The sequence below is a fragment of the Martes martes genome, assembly GCF_963455335.1.
Source record: "Martes martes genome assembly, chromosome: 7".
Classification (NCBI taxonomy): domain Eukaryota; kingdom Metazoa; phylum Chordata; class Mammalia; order Carnivora; family Mustelidae; genus Martes; species Martes martes.
The window spans coordinates 103,776,754-103,802,800 of NC_137894.1; the positions used below are offsets into that span (position 1 = coordinate 103,776,754).

The window sequence follows — 26,047 nt, forward strand, 5'->3', positions numbered from 1 at the left end:
CTCCCAGCTCCTTGGGGAGTCTGCTTCTCCCTCTGACCTTCTCCTCTCTCATGCTCTCTCTCACTCATTCTCCCTCAAATAAACAAATAAAATCTTTAAAAAAAAAAAAAAAGAAGAAGATTTTATTAAAAAAAAAAACAAAGAAACAAAAAAAAAAGTCTAACTCATACAAACAGAAAGTAGAAAAGTGGTTGCCCGGGGCTAGAGAGTGGGGAAAACAGGGGAAGACTGGTCAAAGGGTACAAACTGGTCGCTCTTAAGTAAAAACTTATAATTTTACTTACCAATTATATCTCAACAAAGTCAGAAAAAAATAAGGCACAGAGCTATAAAAATAATGAAGAGGACCTCAAAAAGTCAGGCTGCATGTAAGGAAGCCTGGGCCAACAAAATGGTCACTACTTTCATGTGATTTGAATGACATTGCTTATGTCAACATGTCTCATCATCTCTCCCCCACTCACCCATTCTGATGGAGCCTTCTTTCTCCACCTCCCTGTCCTGAAATGCCCAGTATGAGATGTTTACTCCATTTCAAAGTATTCTCTTGGTAGAATATTATCTCGAGAAATGCCCTATGGAGTAGTATACAAATTATCCTGGAAAGGAAAGAAGGGCCCTGACTGCCATGGGGTATAAGAGAGGAAAACCTTCCCCTCGTACCCACCAATGCCACCCTTCAGCACAAAGGAACTTAAAGGGTTTACTATTTTGTCACTTTTTTTTTTTTGAGATTTTTTTTTTTTTTTATTTACTTGACAGACAGAGATCACAAGTAGGCAGAGAGGCAGGCAGAGAGAGAGAGAGAGGAGGAAGCAGGCTCCCCGCTGAGCAGAGAGCCCGATGCGGGACTCGATCCCAGGATCCCGGGATCATGACCTGAGCCGAAGGCAGAGGCTTTAACCCACCGAGCCACCCAGGCGCCCCTATTTTGTCACTTTTTGTACTTGAGGAATTATATCACAAGCCTAAGGAGATAGCTCTAGAAAAAGGAAATTTCAGGAACTGTGCAGAGAAGACAGGAGGAAAACAAGCCTTACTGGAGTGAGATTTCCCTTTATAGCCTTACTTCCTCATTACCTTTGTCAACCAGCAAATGTTCTGATTGTGTAGGCACCTACAATCATTCTGTAACTGCTAAATATCTTTAGCAGGATGTCACCGGTACCCTGCTGCAATTTTCTGTGGAACAAAGACTGCTCTTCCAGATCAGTAACAAAAAAAAAAAAAAAAAAAAAAAGATCACCTTTCCAAATATTACCAAATAATGTATGTGACTGCAGTTTGACCCAAAAAGGTGGGAAACTACTGGATAAAGGAAGGATCGTCTTGTCCTGTGTTTCATCACCAATGACAAGCACAGGTCTTGGCCATCAGCAGTGTTCAAGAAGTATTTGTTGAGTGGATGGACAGGTGAATGAATGCATAAGCAAGGAGCTAGATCCAGGTTTTTAACAAGTGCCTAGATGTAAAGAAACACAGAATAACAATTAATAAGCAATTAGTAATACATTCCTCTAAATAATCTTGCAGCAAGCACAAGGGCAACACATGAGAACAACAGGTACAGAAGGCATTTGATGGAATGAGCACTGGGTGTTATATGCAACCAATGAATCACTAAATTCTACCCCTGAAAGTAATCATACACTATAGGTTAACTAAACTGAAATCAAATGAAATTAAAAAAAAAAAAAAAAAAGCAGATGCAAAACAAACCAGAGTTGTACGCACTGATTTCCCATTCATAAAAACTAAAGAGAAAGTCATCTCTATTTTGGCCAGTCTTTCAATTAGTCACACCCAAGAGCAACAATGGTGTCATGAACAGCTCTGAATACAAAGGGCAATGACATGAAATAAACGTTCAACAAAGAAAACTGTGCCAAAAACTGTAACAGGATCCCTGATCCAAAGAACTAAAAAGGAAGAACTCACTCAAATAACACTACCGGGTTTTATTTAAAGGTTATAGGGTTTTCTGAATTTCGTAACTCTGTTAAACCCCAAATTTTATTTTTGCTTATTTGAATCCAAATAAGCATGTGGATCAATGTCAAACACACTCACACACACAATTATTCCATATTCAAACAACAGAGAAAAAGGGAAAAAATGAGCCTCCAAAAAGAAGCAATCGCTCTTGGTTTATCGAATATAACAGATACCAAGTAATAGGAATCAAATACTTAAAGTTCTATCTGTCCTGAGAATCCCTGACAAAACACTGCAGTCCACGTGAGGAAGGTTTACAGAGTTCAGCCTCAAAATTTCTTCTAGTTGTGTCACCTGGAATGGAAAGTCCATCCTCCTAACAAACGCTTCCTTATCCCCTAGGCACTCGACCCTGATCATTTCATGATACCAAGTAATCGCAGTAACACTAACAGCAATTAAGGGGGCAGTCATGACGGTTTCTGAGTAACAGCTTCCAGTGACAGACAAAATCCTACCCCCCACCCCCCACCCTCGACTTCACACTGTTCCCGCCCCCCCGAGCATGTGACACACATTGCATAAACTTCCCCTCCCTCTTGCCAAAGCAGCATCAGCTCAGGGTGTCCCACGGAATTCAGGATGCACGCTCCGGCATCGACGAAGGTTCCTTGCCATGGACCTAACGGGTTTTTTCACGGTATCCTCACTAAGATCAAGTCACTTGCTGGCGTGTCCGCTGTCAAGAATTCTGACACCTAACAACTATGAAAACCTGACAGGTGTCAGCCAAAAAAACAAACAAAGGTGTTTGGAGAGTAGACAGCTCAGCATGCAATAGGGAGGCAGACATGGCTCGATGTCTCATTGCTGGGCTTTAGGGGGACTCAAACTGGACCATGAAAACTGTGCAGCCTGAAACAGAGATGTCAGGTTAAGTGCCACGTGGCGAAGGAATGCCGAGTAGTGTGTCCACAGCTTCCACAGAGAATGTCCTGTAGCAGGTGGCAGGGACACAAAAAGATTAGTCTAGACAGTATCCTCTCTAAGCCAGTTTCACCTGTCTGGCCACTCTCTGACACAGTCCCTCAATGGCTGTTTTATGACCCATAACAATACTTGGAACTCACATGGGGCTTTTCTTCTGAGGAACTCAAAATAGTTTGCAGGCATTATCCTCCAAGCTTACGCTGTTAGCGAAACAGAAACCAAGTCTGATAAATTTTGCTTTGCCTACAGCCTACATAGCTCCTGACAGAATGGCCTAGAGTGCTTAAATATCATAGCAGAACCTCAGACAGGTTTATTAAACCCAGAATTTTTGGCTCTCTAGGTCAGGTCTGTTTTATTTGTTGCAAAATTTCTGCCTAAGGTTACCAAAACCAAGAGTTCGAATTTTGTTTGAGACCAGAGCTGAGGGTTAACTCCCAATGAAATCAGATAGGACGTATGGGAGAAAATTTACCCCAAGGTCATGGCCTGAGTCACCTAATTCTGCTATAAAGTCCAGTTGCCATTAATTTAATAAGCAGCTCCCACCCAAGGTCCTCTGTTTCTGTATTCCATTTTTATCACAGTTTAGACATTTTTAGATTTCAGAAGCTAAAGACGTAGCTAGCACTCCCAGAGTATTACTAATGAAGGGAAACTTGGCTGAGAATACATTGTCCCAATAACGGAGGTAGGAAGACTTCCAATAGTAATACTCATACCCAGTATAACCTATCTTTGATTTTTGTTTTTTTAAGATCTTATTTACTTATTTGACAGAGAGACAGAGAAGCATAGGGAAAGGGAGAAGCAGGCTCCCTGCTGAGCACAGGCCTGACGTGGGACTCCATCCCGGGACTCCAGGATCTTGACCTGAGCCAAAGGCAGACTCATAACCGACTGAGCCACCCAGGGGCCCCAGCAACCTGTCTCTCTTTGATTTACAGGAAGAAGAGGATCTCACCTGTATGTTCTGCCTCTTTGGAATAGCAATCACCAATGTGAATCATCACTTTTTGTTTAAAGTGTCAAGATTCTCTTTTTAGTGGCCCTTTTCTTTCCTTTACAAAGTTTAAAATTAAATCTAAGGTAAACAAATTAGGGCACATGAAAAAAGAGAAGGAATACCATTGGGGGGAAAAAAAAACAGGGTGGCTTGGCTGGGCAGATGCTGAGTACATATTAGTCTCTCTCCCACTTCCTCCTTAAAGGGAGTAGTTCGGACACATCCCAGTGGCAGATTTCTAAAAGAAGAAACATTTGGGGGCACTTGGATGGCTCGGTTGGTTGGGTGTCAGACTCTTGGTTTCAGCTCAGGTCATGATCTCCCGGTTATGGAAGGAGCTCCACAATGGGCTCTGCGCTCAAGGGGGAGTCTGTTTCAGATTCTCTCTCCCTCTCCCCCTGCTCCTGGCCCTCTCCCAACCCCACCGCTTGCACTCTCTCCCCCAAATAAATAAACAAACAAAATCTTTAAAAAGATAAAAAGCAAATAAAATAAAGAGGAAACATTTGCTGGCATGTGTTTTCCTGGCAACCTCCATAAAAATATCATCAAAAGCCACTGTAGCCAAACGGTTTCCACACTTAAAGAGAGACTGAAGCATTGGGGATGGCACTGTTTTTATTTTCCAGACTTTTTTTTTTTAACTTGGGCATACAAAACTGAAAAGACAAAAAGAAAAAAATTAAACTTGTTTTGAGGATATGAAACAATTCTCCAGCAGATGGCTCTCTGGTATCATAAGGGGTGGAGGAACCCCAGAAGCTTCTGAAATAATGTCCACCAAATTCAACAGCTCACAACGTTAAGCTGACTCAAAATTTGTAGAATTCTCTTATATTTCTAAAATCTTAACTCTTCCTGCCAATGAAATGCTTTCACATTTTATCATGTAATGCTGGATATATAATGGTATTTATATGTAATATTTCTGTTATTAGGCTTAATAATGAATTGAATCCCAGAGAATTTAAGAACTGGAATATTCCAGCTCTGCCTTCCCAAAATGGATTTAAAGAATCACTTAAGTTTACTGCACTCCCTGTTACCTGCAGATGTTGGTGTGCATCCCATTGAAAGGAATGAAATAATGTTCAACCCCACAATGGGATGCAAGAAATCTAAGCAAATCCCCACTAAATTTCGATGTTCAGAATGTAACGGGCAACCACATCTTCATTCACATAAAAAGTGTTCAACTTCAGGCTCAAAATAAGCACTGGATTTAAAGGGTTAACAAGCAGGACAAGTCAAGTAGCAAGAACATCAATTAAACAAGATAATGGACATAAAACCATACACTCCATCATTCATCATTTCCCCAATACTTGGTAACTACAGGCCAATGCGGATATAAGACAGGAAGATCTGACCCTGCCCCCCTGGAGACCTCACTTAAGAGCAGAAACTGATGGTCTATTGCTGGGAAGACAGACTCTTGGGTATGCTTACTAATAAAAATGAAATGGGATAGGTAAACTTGGGGATCGTATGCCAAAACTTGGAACGTCAGTATTTCCCATGAAAATCAAGATTTTCAGCTTATCCTGAAAAACTTCCAAAGATCTGGCATCCCTGGGCTCACAATACTCCTGGCAACAATATGAACAAGATCTGTCCAGATCAGAGGGAGCGCATGCTCTCTACTGTACCACGCTCACCACTCCCTACTGTCTTAGGCACTTACATTGTCCACCTGGCCCCTGACCCAAGGCTACATGGAGAAGATGTGACTATTTCATTATAACAATTCATACATAGTAGTAAATGGTAAATGACACCTAATTGTAATTGATAAATGATGTAAAATATTCATATTTATTATGCATTTACTCCAGGTCATGCAAGCATTTACTCCATGAAAGACCTCATTTTATTCTTACAGTAGGAGAAAGAAACATCAATAGCCCTGCTTTGCCCAGAGAGGAAAACAGAAGCCGAAAGACATTAAACAGTTTGGTCAAGATCACAGTGAGGGTTCATGGCGGAGCTAAGACCTGAACAGAGGTATGTCCATGAAGTCCAGAACCAGAGCTACTTTCCACAAGTCTATACTGCTCCACAGTAGAGGCCGGATGGTCTGAGATGCTCCATAATGGAGGATGATTTTGAGCTGAACTGTTTATGTATCTCCTTCTTGTCCTCTTTTTACTCTAACTTCATAGCCGCCTGTTTCTAGAGTAGTGTGGCACCAGCTATTACTGATTACAAAATGCAACAGAGAGCCTATTTTCATACAGGTAGGTTTCTTGTATAGTGAGAACAGTGTTCTATTGCCTATACATGAATCATGCCATGCTTTTAACAGAGATGGGATGTTTCTCTTACAGGTGGGATGGGGTCAATCGTGATGGTTGTCTGGCTATCAGTTGCCTAGGGATTAAAGGTGTACCCTTCAACCTGCAAAGCAGGGCTGATAATATGTACGTGGGATTGGGGATTCCCTACTTGGTGGTGGGCCCTAAAGGAAATTTATATCTTAGTCTTGGCTCTTCCATGTGGGGGCAGGGATGAGAAAGACAAAAAAGCAGTTACACTCTGTATAGGAAACAAGAGCTGAGTAGCCAGAAAGCCAAACAAGGTGCTTGAAAAACGTTCTAACACTTTGGGTAAAGAATATAAAAAACCTCAGAGAAAAAAAAAAAAAAAAAAAAAAAACCTCAGAGAGTGGAATGAATGGGTCAGAGTTTGGGACCCCTGAGAGCTTATTAGCTAAGGTAAGATCAGAGAAATCTGTATGTTGTGAGTCTAGTTCACTTTGTGTTCCTTTTATTTTCTTGGCTTATTTGCTTTGTGTTCCCTTAGGTTGGAGTCAAGTATTTTTTAGAATTTCTGCTCATTTTAACTGGAATAAGAGAGAGGGATTTCACTTATGCTTGAGCTAGAGTTTTAATAGGATATAGGACCCCTCAGAGAACACGTGAAGCAGATAGCCTGAGAAAATTGAGGGAGTGTTGGGCCCTCTGCCCATCAAGGGAATTTCCTTCTTATAATAAAACATTAGAGATTCTTTACACAATTTTAATAGAAGACATTTCCATAGAATATCTTGTTTGGAGAACAATGTAGAAGGAGAGGAGATAGTACAGCTGAAGATAAAAGGGCCTGGTAAATTCAGGCAGAATCAATGTAAATCTTTCAAGACAAACACAATGTTTCCAAGGGTGAACATTCTTAAAATCTTCTAAGGCCAGTCAAATTGATGCATTATGTTTTTATTTTAATCTTTCCCTTTGGGGTTATGTATGCATTTAAGTCATAAGAGGGAGTCTGATGCCAAAACAACGTCATGGTTACAAAAACAGCCTGATAAAGTACAGTTGATAATATCCTTATGTTATTTTATACATTGTTAAGGTTTGTGATTGTTTGTACTCCAACGCAAAAAAATTATCGTGTTTGCACCAGTAAAAAGATAGTTACGTGTAGCTTCATACTGAAAAAGCATGCCTTTTTAAAGCACCTTAATTTTCTGCAAACATCTAAAATGCCATGGAAATATTCACAGCCTGTTACGTGGTTGTAAGCCACACATTTGCTTCAACAACTGCACAAAACCACCACACGTGGAAAGCCCTGTCTGGATCAATTCTCACAAGGATTCACAATAGCGGAGCAGAAGCCCCGATGAATCCCTTGGAACCAATCCCTTTGCCTGGGTTCTGAGCTTCTTCCTCGAGAGAGACACACTGCAGTTTCCTGTAAACCAAGTATTTGTTACCCCGAGACAGAGCGCCTTGTTGCCTCCTGTACATTGAAAAGCAGTTGCTTCCATTATTAAAAACTATTCTTGAGGCACCTGGGTGGCTCAGCCAGTTAAGCATTGGACTCTTGAATTCAGGCCAGATCATGAGCTCAGGTTTGTCGGGCTCAGTAGGGGGTCTGCTTCTCTCCCTCTCCTTCTGCCCCGCCCCCTTCTCATGCTCGCTCTCTCTCTCTCTCAAATAAATAAATCTTTTTAAAAAAATTATAAAACATTCTATCCTTAAGAAATAATTCTTCTAACCAATAAGCTAAATTAGAAAACTATGCTTGATTACATGTCTGTAAACTGATTGCTAGTGTGGTGTTTGTGGTATCTATTCCCCACCCTTTGGAATGTTTTCCATAGTTTTAGGTTTGTCATCACTTATTTTTTTTATAAATATCAATAGAACAATGAGTATATATATGTACAAAAATCTATACACCTACACACACACACACACACACACACACACACACGACTTGCAGCATAAGTATTAATTCCTTATTTCCCTAAGCTGGGGCTAAGCTCTCATTCCTAATTCTCAGAGTCCTTTTTTTTTTTTTGTAATTCTTTGTGTGACACTTTCCCACCTTCTCCGTTGTATTTCTGTTATTTATGTATCTGTCCTAACTCTTCTACTAACATTTATTCAAGATCCACTCCCATTTCTTTTTTATTATCTGAATCACCAAACAAATACTTGTCAAATGTGCACTTAAATGAATGGGAAAAAACCTCTGAATATACATAAGGCTAAATCCTCCTGTCATGCCGAGCCATCATGTAAAATTTCAAGTGTGTCTAACATTGAGCTTTACTAAGCAGTACTAACGTTCTACTTTCTAGTGCTGGGCAACAAAGGCTTCAAAAAAAAAAAAAATGGAAAAAGTAGGCGCTAGGATAATTTTTGCTTAACTGTGATTATACCAATAAATGAATTCTTTATGATAAGAAAGCATACTAGAGGGGCACCTGGGTGGCTCAGTGGGTTGAGCCTCTGCCTTCGGCTCAGGTCATGATCTCAGGGTCCTGGGATTGAGCCCCACATCAGGCTCTCTGCTCAACAGGGAGCCTGCTTCCCCCCCTCTCTCTCTGTCTGCCTCTCTGCCTACTTGTGATCTTTGTCTGTCAAATAAATAAATAAAATCTTTAAAAAAAAGAAAAAAGTAAAAAGCTGGGGTGCCTGGGTGGCTCAGTGGGTTAAGCCTCTGCCTTCAGCTCAGGTCATGATCCCGGGGTCCTAGGATCAAGCCCCACATCGGGCTCTCTGCTTGGCGGGGAGCCTGCTTCCCCCTCTCTCTCTGCCTGCCTCTCTGCCTACTTGTGTGCTCTCTCTGTCAAATAAATAAATAAAATCTTTTAAAAAAAATCTTTTTTAAAGAAAAAAGCATCCTAGAATTTGTAAGCAAAGCTTTAGGGTAATACATCATAATATTGATTTCAAATATTTCTGAAATACCACTGGTTATGTTAGTATTAGTAGCAAACGTGGGATGACCATTCTGAGTGCTAAGTAATTTACTAACATATTGGTACTTAAGAACAGAGATCTATCATAAATGCCAGAGAAAGTAGGAGAACTTCAGGACAAGACAACAAAATGATTTACTGTAAGAGGCAATCGATAACTGAAATCACCAGCAATTCTCTGTCATGTAATATATGTGAAGATGATGCAAAGATAAAAACAAGTTAAAAAAAAAAAAAAAAGATCATCCTTCCCTAACATACTTGGCAATGGTATTAGATGTTTCCCGTGTTCTTTTTCTCATCTTCCCATCTGTATATCATTTAAGTGACTCTGTTACTGAGGCAAAATGAAATTCAAAGCATTTCCAAGAACAAAGGCCAAAACCTGTACCCCTTCTTAACACAATTAGAGCAAACATCCTTAACCTCATACTGCAGTTTCTACAAGTAACGGTGGACGACAGTTCAAATTTATTCCTTATTTTATCTTTCCTATTATATTCCACTGAGCAGTACCACATAAACTGGAGTTCACAGATATGCCCTCAAGATGAGATTTTGAATACTCTGTCTCAACCATCCATCCTAGCTGCCTTCTGAGTTGAAAAGTTACATGAGAAGTGAGAGAATAATAGGAAAATACTCTCTGAAAAGGACTGCATACCGGAAAGACCAAAAACACTGATTTTGTGAATAAAGTGTAAGTAAAGAGCAAACACTTCTCTCATAAACTCTACACATGTTTTTACGTCTCCTCAATGGAGCTATTAAAGAAAACCATCTCTGAGACTTTTCCACAACGCCACTTAAAGAATGCATTTCCCAATTCATTTCTGATTGACCGATAAAAAAATAAAGCATCTTGACTTCAGTAGCAACACTACGAGGCCGCCACACTGCCGGAAGTCTCACTCAATCATCCAAAGGAAGGCCTACTTTTCCTTCTGAAATTCCTATGTTATCAGCAGAGAGAACTAGGACAGAGGGAACTGAGAATTCCAAATAAGAAAGGAGAGAGAACCCTGCTATTTCTTCCGCAGAAGAAAGGAAAAGGTGCTGCAAATACATAATGGAAATTTTCTCGGAGGATTGTAGAAAACGTCTATGAAATTAAACACACAGACACACACACTCACACACACACACACACACACACACACACACTCACAAAGGCAGGAAAATGGGTGTCACCAAAATAGGTTAAACAACAAATGACATGACAATAACAGCTTTCTGCCCTATGTGTGATGCCTGGCTGGGAAATGATGTCAAAAATGCAGTTTTTGAAAACCTAAATATAAGGACAACCAAAATGGTCTTCAAAAAACAAGGGGAAAAAATTATGAGGAAAGAAAAAACTAAAGTTAAATGATACATTTGGTCTTATTTTTTTAAAACAAGATGCTAAAGAAAGGTTGAACATGACTTTCCTGTGGGATACTAAGAGTTAAACATCTCTTTATATGTTAAAAAAGGTAATATGTTATATGTTTACATGAAACATACACTGTAAGTTTAGGAAAAAAAAAAAAAAAGGTAATTCTCCAGCAAGTCGATTACTGTGATTTGTTCAATAAAGCCTGTAATAAATGGGCCTTTGGAAACATGAGGAAATGGGAACTGTTTGGGATAATGGCACTGGATTAGACAGCCCCAACACTCAGCCTATTATGCCTATAGAAAGACATTAAATAGGATCAGTCAGATCAATCATTCACCTTCTCCAGCCTAGGGACAGTGCTATTGCTTCTTCTCTTACAGAAGACAATAAGCTAACCCAGAGCAATCTTGAGAGAATCCAAGCAAATTCACCATGTTCCCAAGTCTGTCTGGTCAGCACCATGATGAGCACCAAGGAGTTTCCCATCTCCCACTAGCTGGAAGGCCCAGATATTGCCTTCCAAACATTAAGGGAGCAAGGTTGTGGGGGTGAGGAAGGATCGCCAAAACTGAATCACAAGAAATCGTTGTTTTTGTACTCCTGCTTCCTGCATGTACTTAGAAGCCTAGTACTTGGTACAAATAAACCCAAAATTGATTTGTTCTGAACATTTCATTGTTAAAGCAATAACCCTCCACCCTATGGAATTATTGTTACAATTTTACAGCACAGATAAATGTCCACCTTCTCTGGGAATACAAGAAAGGCTATTGGATTTCTAAAATACAAAGCGGGGGGGGGCGCTCCTTGGTGGCTCAGTCAGTTGAACAACTGACTCTTGGTTTTGACACAGGTCATGATCTCAGGGGTTGTAGGATGGAACCTGCTAGGGGCTCCATGCTCAGCAGGAAGTCTGCTTAAAGAGTCCCTCTGCCCCTCCCCTAACCTATGCCTGCACATGTGCGCACATGCATGCTCTCTCTCAAATAAATGGATCTTTAAATTTAAAAAAATAATAATAATAATGAAAGCAGAACTTCTTTAAGTAAGAAATATTGAAAGACCTAGTCCACTTGCTATTAGGGTTAAAATCTACTCAAGACAGTTTACCCAGATAAAAAAAATTCCAAGCAAATTTTCATTTTCATTGTTAAGTTCCCATTTTGGAGCAGAGAAAGGCATTAATATTTGCAAAAAAAAAGGATATCAACCTATACAGAGATCATGTCCAAAAATTCATTTATGGTAGTTATATACATGGAACTGATTTGCCATTATCCTATTCTAATAAAAAATGAAAACACCTTTGTCATGTTCATATGTCAAAGATGATGAATACAGCCCTGGTGGAGTTATGCCTGAGATAAGTAAAATGCATTTTTTTTATCACCCTGAAAACATTTATTCCCTTAAAAAAAAAAGGACAGAGAAGTAAAGTGTATCAGGCAAGGTGACAGAGAAACCATTATCCCTTCAAAAGTCACAGCGTTTTTGCTGACAAGGGAAAAGACCAACCAAAATAGGCACGAGGCAGAATGCACATATCGAGGCAGGCTTTCTTCAGCAACGGAGAAATGTAAAACACACTAAAAGTCTTGCTCTCCCAGTACACGTCTCTCCAGTGGGTGTTGCAGAGACAGAGCCCATGTCTGCCTTCAGAGCCTGCTGGCAAACTTCTCAGAAGCAGACCCTTGCTATGCACTGAATCACATCCCCACCAAAAAAATATATAACCTGTTGTACTTGTGAATGTGACCTTCAAAAATGGGGTATTGGCAGATATAATCAAGTGAAGAGGAAGTTATTGGGATGGGTCCTAATCCAATGGCTGGTGTTCTTGTAAGAAATCGGGGCAGAGAGACACACTGAGGAACCACAGTCCCGTGAACATGGAGGCAGGGGTTGCCATTATGTTGCCACAAGCAAAGGAACTCATGAGGTCACTAAAAAGCTGGAGGAAGCAAGGGATGATTCCCCTCTCTTGAGGCACTGGAAGGAGCAGGGCCCTGCCCACACCTTGATTTCAGACTTCCAGGCTCTAAAACCACATGAGAATAAATGTCTGTTGTTTTAAGCCATCCAGTTTGTGGTATTTTGGTATGGTAGCCCTAGAAAACGAAGATGCTTGGTGATTATGTTGTAGAGACATAAAAGTGACAAAGACAACAGGGTGCCAATTAGATACAAATTGGAGGTTCATTTGAGCCATTAATTATCCCTTAAAGGATAAACATTCAGAAATTTCCACAAAGGTTCTTGGCTTCTTGGTTGTCTGCTGTCTAATAAGGGCAGGTTTTGCCCATATCCCATTGAGAAAAAGACTCCATTCTCTGGAGAAGTGCTTCTGTTCTCTAGTGGGAAAGAAGATACTAAAATAACATATGAGTTTAATAATATAATTAAATAAACACATATCTTAAGCTGGAGAGCTCTATGTCATGTGTCAACTCATCACAGAGATTAAAACATGGAAAGGTAGGTAACTTGACATGGCACAACTCACAGTTCTGGGTAAGAATAAATTATCTGCCTCTGGGTATAAGCCTACAATAGAATTAAAACCCTTCCCCCAAAGCCTACATTCCTGGGGAAGGTAGAAAAACATGTACTGAAACTGGAGGTCCCCAACACATTCAGGAGTCTAGTAGGCTTATCTGTTTAAATAAGTATAGTTCAAAGGAGTAGACACACCAGCATAAAATTAATTGTGACATTAATAATGTACACTAATTAAACATAAATGGTACTTCCCAAGATCTAGGGGAAAAGGTGTGCTCATTCAAAATCTTATCTTCCGCCCAACAATGTAGCAGAAAGAGTATTTTTAAACCAAAAATGTCTTTCAAAAACTTTGATGAGGCTTGTAATTTCAGTCAAAAACTGACAAAATACATTCTCAGAAAGAAGCTGGAGTCAAATTGTGTAGAAGAGAAGCACTAAAACTCCAGGACATCTTCGGCAAGTCAAGAAAATTCTCACATATTTCAATGCAACTGCCATCATCTACTAAATTTAGAAAATTATTGCAGTTTCACAAGTATGGATTACTCACAAATATATTTTTTTCTCTGATTTAATGAGCCCTGCCGGGTAAAGCTGTCATCTCTAACTCAGGTTAATTTGGGGGAACCTGCTTTTTCCAGATGGCATCAAGGAGAGCCGACAGCTAATATGAGATTAATCTCAAAGTCATACCATTTTTATCTCAACATGGAGTGTAAGAGCTGTTAGCCTCAGAGCTTGCTTTGATCCATTTCTTAAACCAGCATCCTACTATGGAGTTCTCCAGAATACTCCTAAAATGTCATGTTTCTCTGCCAGAGAACTGCCAGCATTACCCTGAGACAGAGTCTACGGCAAAACTGGCTGAGCCCCTTTCCCTGTTCTACAGGAGACAAAATACCATATAACAGCACATCATATGTCTTTACTGCAGCAAGCCCATGGCTAATGTTGTGCCCAAAAGCTTACCTGTCCTCTAGATTCATATTAGAAACCCAGCATCACAAATCTCTGAACATTCTGTACCACCTGCCAAAATGCTGATTAATTAAATGACCTTTCATCATATTTCCAGTCTGCGTGTTTGTGGATGTGCAGCTGGGCTCCAGGCTTCTCTTTCACGCTCACAGCCAATGTCTCAGAAAGTATAATTTGGCATGCATTTCTCAATCGTAACAGGTGAAGAGATTGACCCTCTCCAAATAATACAACTTCCTAACCCGGAAATGTTCATGAAGAAAAAGACAAAAACAAAATCCCAGGACTAACAACCAGGGCAGTGCTGTGAAAATACAATCCACATTAAAAAGTTTCCACCTAAGAAAATCTGGTGGGGAAACTCGAATGTTTCCAGTCGAGCCTGCAGATGGAGCCTGCAGATCCCAGTCATCTTAAGCACTCTAAAAATGTGGATGCAGGGCACCTGGGTGGCTCAGTCAGTTAAACCTTCGGCTCAGGTCATGATTCCAGGGTCCTAGGATCGAGTCCCACATCGGGTTCTCTGCTCAGCGGGGAGCCTGCTTATCCCTCTCCCTCTGCCTGCTGCTCCCCCTGCTTGTGCTCTCTACCTCTCGGTCAAATAAATAAATAAAGTCTTTAAAAATAAAAATGTAGATGTCAGACTGCATCCTACATCAACGGAATCAGAATCCCTGGGAGAAATCAGGCATTAGGATTTTTTTTAAAAGCTCCCCAAAGTGATCCTGATGTTCACCTGTAGTTAACAACTACTGCTCTAGACCGGAGGTCAGCAAGCTTTCTCAGTAAAGGGCCACATCATAAATGTTTTGGGCTTTGTGCACAGTCTCTGTCAAAACTATTCAACTCTGCTGATCTGGCACAAAAGTAGCCACAGACAAGAAATGAATGTGCACGTGCAGCTGGGTCCCAAGACAGCTTGATTTAGGAACACCGAAATTTGAATTTTATTTAATTTTTACATGTCATAAAATATTATTCTTCTTATAATTTTTTCCCCAATCATTTGAAAATGTAAAGATCATTCTTTTTCTTTTTTTTTTTTAAAGATTTTAATTTATTTATTTGACAAAGAGAGATCACAAGTAGGCAGAGAGGCAGGCAGAGAGAAAGAGGAGGAAGCAGGCTCCCCACGGAGCAGAGAGCCCGATGTGGGGCTCGATCCCAGGACCCTGAGATCATGACCCAAGCTGAAGGCAGAGGCTCCAACCCACTGAGCCACATTCTTAACTTGCAGGTCATATAGATGGCAGGCCAGATCTGGCCCTGCCACGGTTTATAAACCCCAGATCCACACTGCAGATGGAATACACCGCTCCTTAATCTTTTCTCAAAAACAACATTTGCTCAGTGACTCCATCAATCAGTACAAGAAAAGATCCCCTTCAAAGCATGAGTACCTTCAGATTCAAGTTGGTCCAGGCCATATGAGGCAGCTGTATTAACATGGCTAATGGATGGGACAACGGTTCTGCTCTCCGAAGACACCTCAGAATCAGGAAGCACTGGGAAAAGGCTGGGGGCTTCCTCTATTATTCCAGGGGGAGTCACTGGAGAGCCCCAAACTGGTGTGAACAATTCCTCGTTTGGCCCCGTGATGGTGTCTATTAGGTCTGTCAAACACAAAAGATAGCACCTTACCCAAAGATGATCATTAGGAGAAATGTATACATGGCTTTCTGCTTTTCAAGCAAGAAATGATCAGTGAAACCAGTATCTTACATACATTAAGTCTGGCACTTAGACCAGCTCCACCCTTCCCATAGTGCATCAGTCCCACTATACAAAGCACTTTATCATCTGGGAAATTGTACTGTCTCAAATCAGAACTTTCTTTTCAAATTTTCCTTTCCCATTTACTCTACTGACAATATTAGGAATTTTGTACAATTTTATCTGATTTACTGACAAAGACAGTAAAAAAAAGTATTAAAATATATGCCAAAGACAACTTTAAAAAATCAAGTGAAGGGACACCTGGGTGGCTCAGTTGGTTAAGCAGCTGCCTTCGGCTCAGCTCATGATCCCAGCGTCCTGGGATCGAGTCCCACATCGGGCTCCTTGCTCAGCAGGGAGCCTGCTTCTCCCTCTGCCTCTGCCTGCCTCTCTGTCTGCCTGTGCTCACTCTCTCTGACAAATAAATAAATAAAATCTTAAAAAAAAAAAAAAAAAATCAAGTGAAAAGTTAAGGGTATCTGTCTAGATTATGCTCAATTTCAATGCAGCCAAATTTAGCCCTAAATTTTCCCAAATATAAAAAAACCTCTAGAATAGTATTATTTTGCAGGTCTGGTAGATCATCAGAATCTCTGAGGTAATTTTTTAGAAGTTCACCTCCATGCTTTCCACATATCCCAACTTCCTCAATCAGAATTCCCTTTGTGGTGAAGCTGGAAAAACTGTTTTTTAAAGCTTCTAGGACACGGACGCACAGAGTCTCACATACATTGCTGTTAGGAACATACACTGGTGCAACCACTTTGGAAAATAGTGAGGCATTGCCCGCTAGAGTCAAACATTAAGACCTAAACCTGGGGCTCTAGATTAGAACCAAGAGAATCTCCTGCACGTGTCCAATGGAGGATATATCAGAGGATATACACGGCAGCAAGCAATGTTCACAAAAGCCAAACCTGGAAATGACCTCAATGCAAATAGCTAGGAGAGACTGGGTGAAGATGAGATGAATACACTGTGATCTATTTTCATAGTGTAATATTATAAACAGTCCAAACAGAAGATTCATAGCAAGTAAACCATAGCCATACACTATTAAGTAAAACAAGCAAGTCCCAAAAAGGTTATCTGCAACACAATACTGTTTTTATAAAATTAAAAACTGCTAAAATATTTAAATGTATAATTTGAGGCATAAATACAGGTATGATAAAACTAAGATAAAAGGAAACCAAGGAAATGAGGAACACAAGATTCTGGATGACAGTTAACATCAGAGGAGGAAGAGGGTCGATGGGGTTACGTCTATGTTACTAACCAGGCCCCAGAGTGTCTTTGGGAGGGGCAGGGTTAGGAGATATTTATTATTTTGTTAAAAATAACTCAGTTAGGGGCACCTAGGTGGCTCAGTCATTAAGCGTCTGCCTTCAGCCCAGGTCATGATCCCAGGGTTCTGGGTTGGAGCCCCACATCAGGCTCCGTGCTCAGCGGGAAGTCTGACTCTCCCTCTCCCACTCCCCCTGCTTCTGTTCCCTCTCTCACTGTGTCTCTCTCTGTCAAATAAATAAATAAGATCTTTTTTAAAAATAAATAAATAATTCAGTTAATAAATAAAAGTAGACTTAGACCAATAATGAGATAGAGACATGAGTCCAAAAACAATATTTAAATGATAATAGTTTTTGTAATTTTCAGGTGTTTCTGACGATCACCAAGATTTAAAAATTTTGCTGTCCTTAAGATAAGAGTATTTGAGGTCCTCCTATATGGAAAGCACTTTGTAGCCATTATTTTGAATCCTTAAAATAACCTATAAGATAGGTAAGCATTATTTAGAGATGCACAAACCAAGCCTGGAGACATGAGACTTGCTTGAGGCCACAATATTAGTGGGGGCCAAAGCTGGGATTTGAACTGAGGTCCTCACTGTTTTCACTTCACCCCCTGGCTCCTAGCAGCCAGTGCTGTCAAACAAGGAGAGATTCTCAGGAGGTCTGGCCTTCCCAGGCCCCAGTGATGAGCCACCTGATTTTACCTGGGAACTAACTCCTCATCCATCCTGTCAGGCTTTGCCACATCCCTCCAAACAAGAGAGAGTTCACGCACCTTTCCAGTTCATTCTCCAGATGAAATGTGTGTGTACCCTGGGGACAGAGCCAGGTGCCACATTCATTCTATTCCTTATTAACTCAGAAAAGATCCACCCCCAAACTGAGTCCAAGTCCCCCCTCCTTACAAACCTTCCAGAGCAGAAGTAACTGCGGAAGACAACGGCACGGCTGTAGTTGAAACTGTAGAGGGCAGAGGCTCCCATCTCCTTGACAGCTGAGTAACAGCAGGGACACCGGAGGTGGCAGAAGGGGACTCTTTTCCTTCCTCAGTCTTACCATTTTCTCCAGTAACCTCGAGGGTAGAAACCTGCTGCTCTTGTGTCACCAAGGATAAAGTGGCTTCTGCTTCTTGAACAGCTGTTGTCATCTCTTGAGTGATGATGTCTTAAAAGGGGGGACACAACATTTTGAAATAGACAAATTCTCTATACCTTAAAATGTCACTCTGTAATTAATAAATTGAAAAAAAAAAAGAAGAAAGCTATTTCAGGGTATGGGAAGGCCAACAGATCGCTCAGATGCAAAATGCCAGCAAATAAATATTTTCAGTGTTGCTGCTTTCAGGAGCAATGAATCAATCTAAGACTGAGATAAAGAAGTTAATGTGTAAAACAAAATCCAAAACAAAATAGAAAGATCAATAGTTGAGCTCCCTCTTATAAATATCAACATAACCAGTTTGTTAAGAAACAAATTATACAGTTCTAAGTTATATTCAAAAATTCTCAGCATTTATATATATATTAATTTTCACATTTGCATTTCTAAAGGGGAAAGTCTGCATTTTTTTGAAAGTCTGCATTTTTAATAAAAGAATAATTATTACAGTAAGTAATGTTTACTGAGTTTCTATTATATGCTAGACACACATATATTTCTATTATATGCTGTATACACACACTGCTAAGTATATGGTGGGCAGCATCTTATTTTCTCTTCCAGTGTATACTAAGGAGAGGTAGGTACTAATATCATTCCATGGAAGCCATATATCTGAGCAGTCAAGAATGCAGGTTTCAGGGGTACCTGGGTGGCTCAGTGGGTTAAGCTTCTGCCTTCAGCTCAGGTCATGATCCCAGGGTCCTGGGATCAAGCCCTGCATTGGGCTCTCTGCTCAGTGGGGAGCCTGCTGCCCCCTCTCTCTCTCTGCCTGCCTCTCTGTCTACTTGTGATCTCTCTCTCTCAAATAAATAAATAAAATCTTTAAAAAAAAAAAAAAAAGGAATATAGGCTTCAGGAGCCCTGGGTGGTTCAGTCCGTTGAGCATCAGACCCTTGGTTTCAGCTCAGGTCATGACCTCAGGGTCCTGAGATAGAGCTGCTCCCTGTTCCTTGGGCTCTGGGATCAGCATTCAGCATGGAGTCTGCCTGAAACTCTCTCCCTCTTCCTCTGCCCTTCTGCCCCAGCTTCAGCTCTTGCATGTGTGCTCTCTCTCTCTCTCTCTCGTTCTCTCTCTCACTCTCTCTCTCTTAAATAAGTAAATAAAATAGATAATGCATGTAGAGCATTTAGCGCATACCACGGGACTTGTACAAGTATTCAGTAAATACCAACTTTGAATGGTGACCACTATGAGAGAAAAAAAGAGTAAGAACTAGAAATAGTGATGGAAATTTTAAAATTATCATTCAAAATTTCTCCACATCTCTTATTCTCTCTACTTCTTGTAGAGAAGAAATAATAATATGGTAATTTTTATAGATGACTTTTAAAACCTGATCTTCAACCGAACCCGTGGAAGAATAAGCTGAATCCGAGAACTGATGATGACCTAAGGTTACTCATCTGTTCATAGTAACCAAAACCACGAAGAAATCATTGCATATCCTGGAGAGGGTAATGTCCTAAGTAGTCCCTGGGCCCTTAAATGATTGGCATTTAAGTTGTCTACTTCTGGAAAAGATGTATAATCACCAGAAAACAGGTAAAAAGATTTTTGGCTATTCTCTAACCACTGTTGTCAGTAATCTCAGTTTTTCACATTCTTTTTGTTGAACAACAACAAAAAATTAAAGTGAAAGGAATTATTTAACTGTTTCTCTCTACAAAGAACATTTAGAAACTTTTTGATTAATTTGAATAATGCAGGCAGTCAAATAGAATAATTTCAGTCTGAATGGTTCTCTATCTCCATTTACACATCCACTGACTTGGTATTTATGAAGCACCTACTAGGTGCCAGATATTGTGCTGGGAATAAAAAGAAATTGCCTATTAAGAGACTATAGTTGAGGGGTATCTGGCTGGCTCAGTCAGAAGAGCATGTGACTCTTAGGGTTCGTGAGTTCGAGCCATGCACTGGGTGTAGAATTAGTAAAAATAAATAAATAAATAAACTTAAAAAACTTCAAAAAAGAGAGAGACTGTAGTTAAGTAAGGCAATCATGACTAAGTAAGGCGTATATTCAATAATCAAAATAATCAATCACCAAATTCATTTTAATTTTTAGGCTCTATTATATAAGCTATGCAATTCTAATACATAAGAATCACAGATTCAATAATGTGATGAATAATCTGGAGATATATGACTTATTGCTCCAGGAATATCTTAAAATGTTACAGAAAATCGAAGTAATTCTTGTTCAGTCTTATCCAGTATCTTCATGGTCATGGAGACCCAACTCTCTTAATGAAATTTAAAAGACCAACATACAGGGGCGCCTGAGTGGCTCAGTGGGTTAAGCTTCTGCCTTCGGCTTTCGGGAGACACCCGATCTCGGGCCCTGGGATCAAGCCCCACATTGCGCTCTCTGCTCAGCGGTGAGCCTGCTTCCCTCTCTCTCTCTGCCTGCCTTTCTGCCTGCTTGTGATCTCTCTCCTGTCAAATAAATAAATAAAATCTTAAAAAAAAAAAAAACCACCAACATACAAAACAGTTTCTTGAACCTTCTTCTTCTTCTTCTTCTTCTTTTTTTTTTTAAGATTTTTATTTATTTGTCAGAGAGAGAGAGCACAAGCCGGGACAGCAGCAGGCAAAGAAGCAGGCACTGAGCAAGGAGCCTGATGCAGGACTTGATCCTAGACCTGAGCTGAAGGCAGACACTTAATCGACTGAGCCCCCCAGGCATCTCAATTTCTCAAAGCTTTATGAAAATTTATAGTATACTAAAAAAAAAAAAATTTATAGTATACTATATCTTTCAGTATTTAAAGAATGAATAGGACATGTATAAATCTATCTTACCGTTTTAATCCAACCTCAACACTTTATAAAACACATTACTAATCTGATATTTCTCTTAGTTAGGCTACTTAGTTGAAGTAACAAGATGTACACATTCCAAAAGAGTTTAGAGTAAGCATATGCACATTACACTAAGTCTATCCTTCCCTCATGCTGTTATCTGACCAACTACACATACCAAAAGAAAAAAAATTATCAACAGCAAATGTAAGATTCGTCAGCTCATAACATTCGCAGATATACAGGCCAAGAAGTAGGGCTGAATTAAACCAGTATTGGGTTTTTTCCTAATTTCTAGATAAATTTCTTTTCAGGAAAAAAAGTCAAAGAACTCATATGGTTAATGCTATAAGATAAATATTTATGTAAAGCTTTTTGATAAGAATTATTAGGGATGTAAGTATTTTTTTACAACAATGTGTAAGTAAGTATCCTATACTGTTTATTATACTATTTAAATATATAGCTAATTCTTCAACATTTTCCTGAATAGTTATACATTTGCATAACAACATGTTTGAAAGCTATTAGTCTATATCAGGTTTTCGGAGCACTGCTGACATTTTGGCTCAGAAAAATCTTTGTGGATGGAGATTTAAGGATATTTAGCACCCTCTTTCACTCCAATTAGATGCCAGGGGCACCCCTCTGTTATGACAACCAAAAATGTCTCCAAAATTGCCAAATGATGGGAGTGGGGACAAACTGTTCCCAGTTGAATACCATGGCCTGTATGCAGAGGTTATATCTGGGTATAATTTTTATATAAAATATATTTTTATTTGTTTACTTTTGCTTGTCATTAAAACTTGAGACAACTTACTTCTAAATTATCACTTTAAGGGAAAACTGGGTGGCTCAGTTGGTTAAATGTCTGCCTTCAGCTCAGGTCATGATCCAAGGGTCCTGGGATCAAGCCCCACATCAGGTTCCCCGCTCAGCAAGGAGCCTGCTTCTCCCTCCCCTCTGTCACTCCCCCTGTCTGTGCTCTCTCTCTCTCTCTCCCTCTCTCTGTCAAATAAGTAAATAAAATCTTTTAAAAAAATAATCACTTTTAAAAAAAACATAAAACAAGAGCTAAAGCTAATACCATGTCATATGTTAACTGCATCTCAATTTTTAAAAAATAATAATAAAATCGGATGGAAACATTCCAAATTAAACAAAGCTTGTTTTTCTTTCTTTCTTTTACCTTTCAGTGTATTTCCCAGTGGTTGATGCGCCTCAGATTCATATTCTGAGATGGAAACTGTGGTCTCTAAGAAAAGCACTGCATCATTTTCCCTAGTGGACTCCATGAAGTCTGCAGTATCTTGGAACAGGCTAACAACAAAGACTTTCCTATCTTCCACAGGACTTGTGGGAGTAAAAGAACTTTGATCGGCAAAGGCAGAGGATCTCGCCTCCCCGTGTGCCATTAGCAGGGCTGTCCCCATGGGTTCTTCCCCTTCCAGCAGCCCCAGAGCCACCTCTGCAGCCTCTGTCACAGGTTCGCCCTCTTCCAGACCTTCCATAGGGTCATTATCAGTTTCTTGGGCTGTCTGAGACATTTCTGTTCCCACCTGAGTCTCTATACTGTCTCCAAGCTTTGGGGTCTTTATCTGGCTTACACTCTCTAATTTGGTGTCATCCCACTCATCACTCCCAACAGAGGCAGCTGGAACAGCTGTGCTGACACTCCCTGGGACTCCTGGGGCTCCTAGCAGCCTGTCAGTTTCTGGCTCAACACTCAGGGTGTACTCAGAGGTTGTGAGCCAGTGCTTGGTGGCCGCGGTCTGGGTATGATCAGCTGTCATCAGCGAAGGCTTCTCCCTCTCAGGCTTGGGGCTTCCAGGCTCCGTGCCCGCTATGGGTTCAACAATGGGGAAAAAAGCTGCCCTGTGTTCTGTATCTGCTTCAGATTTCTCAGTCCTGGGACTGGCAGTTAGCATTTTCTTAGTATTCACATCAGATGAAGGTGAATGTCCGAGACTAACTCTTTCCTGACTTTCAGTTGCAAACAACTGGTCATCCACATAGTTCAGAAAACCCTGTGTTTCTTCTGTGGTCCCTTCTATGATGGGCTGAATGACGGTACTACCGAAGCGTTCTTCCTTCTGATCAATATTCAAAGGAGCAGTTGCAGGGATAGGATTGGTCGGCATGGCCTTGGAAAGTCGGCTTTCGGGAGACCCCCTCTCTGGCTGGCTGGAAACAAACACTTTCTCCTCGCCGGGGACCACTGTCTCAGCACCAGTGTACAAGGCAGGGCTGTTAGGCTGCATGAGCCCACCGCCCACTGGATGGACTTCTTTGTTAGTAGGCAATACTTTATTTAAGGACGTTGCTGATGGTTCTGCTAACAACATCACTGGATCTTCAGAGACCACCAACTGGGGAGGGCACTTGGAAGTCAGAGGGTCATTTTCTAGGTTATCTGTTTTCATCCTCTCAGGCTTCCCTGTTTCTGCAGGAACATGTGCTATCTCCCTTCTTTCCATTTTGGGGAAGGCCACACATTGTGTGGCAAAGTTGAGAAGCACAAGGCTCCAGAAGGCCAGACAAATGTGCACTACAATTGGTCTGCTCATAGTGGAGGAGAAATGTGCACAAACATCAACAAAGTTGACAATTCCAGTAATTGAGTCCTGCAGAAAAATAAAGTATATCAAGCTGTCACATAAATGCATTTTGTAAATAAGCCCCTTCAGATTAAACTGTAAGTAAAATAATCTTGATTTCATGCTCGGAGATAGTATAGAAGAGACAGCTGTTCTACTTCTTTGGTACCTTTGAGACATGGATAACCCAGTTCATTTTTCCCTGCTGAATTTTGCAGCTGATTTAACTTGAAGCTCTCTAGAAGAGGTACACATAGTTCGAGGACTAAGTTCATTGTTTCTTAAATACCTATCTGAAAAAATTACCCTTGAAGTCACATTTGCAATATTCTCCCCAAATTCTGCCATAAATCATGTAGTCAAATGACTGCAGAAATAGCAATATATCTAAGACAGAGAATGTAAATCTCACATTTATTTATATTACATTCAGAGAAAGTTTCAAGTATAGCTTAAAACTTATTAAACATCATCATAAAACACTGAATGCTGGTTATATTCAAGAAGTTTTTCTAAGTATATGAATTATTTTTGATTAAAATTTATCTTTAGGGGCACCTGGCTGGCTGGCTCAGTCAGTAGAACACGTGACTCTTGATCTTGGGGTTCTGAGCTTGAGCCCCATATTGGGTGTGGAGAGCACTTTTAAAAAAATAAACAAAAAATAAAATTAAAAAAATAAACTTTTTTTTTAATTTCTCTTTAAAACACTTAAATTATTTTTTTCTCTGTAACAACTATAAAAATTATAGGCAAAACCTTGATGTTTCAAAATTTAAGGAGCAGAAAGAGTAAAAGAGTTACTGGAGATAAATGTGTTTTTAGGGGAAAAAAACTATTTAAGAGAACCAAAACGCATTTTAAATTGGCAATCTTTACTGAATACATACCATTATAAGATTGAGATTTATTGCATTTTTTTTAAACTACTCACACTCTCATTAAAACTAAAACTATATCAAAACTACTAATTTGGTGCCTGGGTGGCTCAGTGGGTTAAAGCCTCTGCCTTCAGCTCAGGTCATGATCCCAGGGTCCTGGGATTGAGCCCAGCATCGGGCTCTCTGCTCAACAGGGAGCCTGCTTCCCCCACTCTCTCTCTGCCTGCCTCTCTGCCTATCTGTGATCTCTGTCTGTCAAATAAATAAATAAATAATCTTAAAAAAAAAAAAAAAAAGGCGGGGGGGGGGGTGCGCCTGAGTGGCTCAGTAGCTTAAAGCCTCTGCCTTTGGCTCAGGTCATGATCCCAGGGTCCTGGGATCAAGCCCCGCATTGGCCTCTCTGCTTAGTGGGGAGTCTGCTTCCTCCTCTCTCTCTGTCTGCTTCTCTGCCTACTTGTGATCTCTGTCAAACAAATAAAATCTTTAAAAAACAAAAACAAAAAAACTACTAATTTTTCCCCAAAATGTATGAGTTTTAGTCCTTTTTTTTTTTTTTTAAGATTTTATTTATTTGACAGACAGAGATCACAAGTAGGCAGAGAGGCAGGCAGAGAGAGAGAGGGGGAAGCAGGCTCCCCGCTCAGCAGAGAGCCCAATGCGGGGCTTGATCCCAGGACCCTGGGATCATGACCTGAGCCCAAGGCAGAGGCTTTAACCCACTGAGCCACCCAGACGCCCCAAGTTTTAGTTCTTTTTTAATCTACTTTGCTGTTTGGGCACTTTCTTTTCCCATCATCAGAAATTTCTCAGATGCTATAGATGTTCTAGGAAGTTAAACATAGGAATGAAAATTCTAAAAACTGAAGCTTTATAAAAGTTATTATTTTTTCCTTCTTTCATGTCTGATCATTAAACTACTTGGGTTAAGCATGTAATGGGCACACATCAAATATAAAAATTTATGTTTTCATAGGGCCTTCTCCCCTTAAGAAGTTCAAAGCTTCCCCATTTTCGTTTCCAGGTCTTTTTGTGACCAACAAAATGTCAAGTCCTTAGGGCATGATCTAGATAGGTTAGGAGGAAAAAAAGGCTGAATTTTTCCGCACAAGGAAAGAGGAATCCCCTGGATTTGGAGCTGAGGCCTCCTGCCAAACTACCACCACGCCATGAATGAGTCATCTTGGAAGGCATCCTCCAGCCCCAGTCAAACCTTTAGATGACTGTAGCTTCCTTCAGCTGACACCATGACTGTAACTTCCTGAACTTCCTGAGAGACCTCGAGCCAGAACCACCTGGTAAGGTAGCTACTCCCAAATTCCTAATGCACAGAAATGAGATGAAATAATAAGCATTTGTGGCCACTAAGTTAGGGATAATTTGTTATGCAGAAATCTTGAATCCCTAGTACTTTGCGAGAATATAGGAATACGATGACATGCAGAGAAGGAAGAGCACATATCAGGGATCATAAATTTATTAGCAGAAGAAAACTGAAGCCAGAGGTGACTAGAAGAAAGCCACCACACCCCTGGCAAGAATCCTCATAGATAGTGAGAGGGATGGTAAGCTTCCCCACATGGGGGA

At 40.3% G+C, this 26,047-nt stretch overlaps 1 protein-coding gene across 2 annotated transcripts in view; it reads right to left on the reverse strand.

The window, feature by feature from the left end:
• The window catches only part of ARMH4 (armadillo like helical domain containing 4), a 108,616-nt gene extending 85,013 nt beyond the window's left edge, over window positions 1-23,603 (reverse strand). The window contains exons 1-3 of one of the 2 annotated variants that reach the window (XM_080809205.1): window positions 22,175-23,597; window positions 18,072-18,179; window positions 15,408-15,620 (exon numbers count right to left, since the gene is read on the reverse strand). In XM_080809205.1, coding sequence (XP_080665331.1) covers window positions 15,408-15,620; window positions 18,072-18,179; window positions 22,175-23,552 — 1,699 coding nt within the window. In that variant the 5' untranslated portion in view covers window positions 23,553-23,597. Of the gene's footprint in view, window positions 1-15,407; window positions 15,621-17,924; window positions 18,180-22,174 lie in introns of both variants that reach the window. The other variant, XM_080809204.1, reaches the window with a different exon arrangement.
• Between the last annotated feature and the right edge of the window lie 2,444 nt (window positions 23,604-26,047).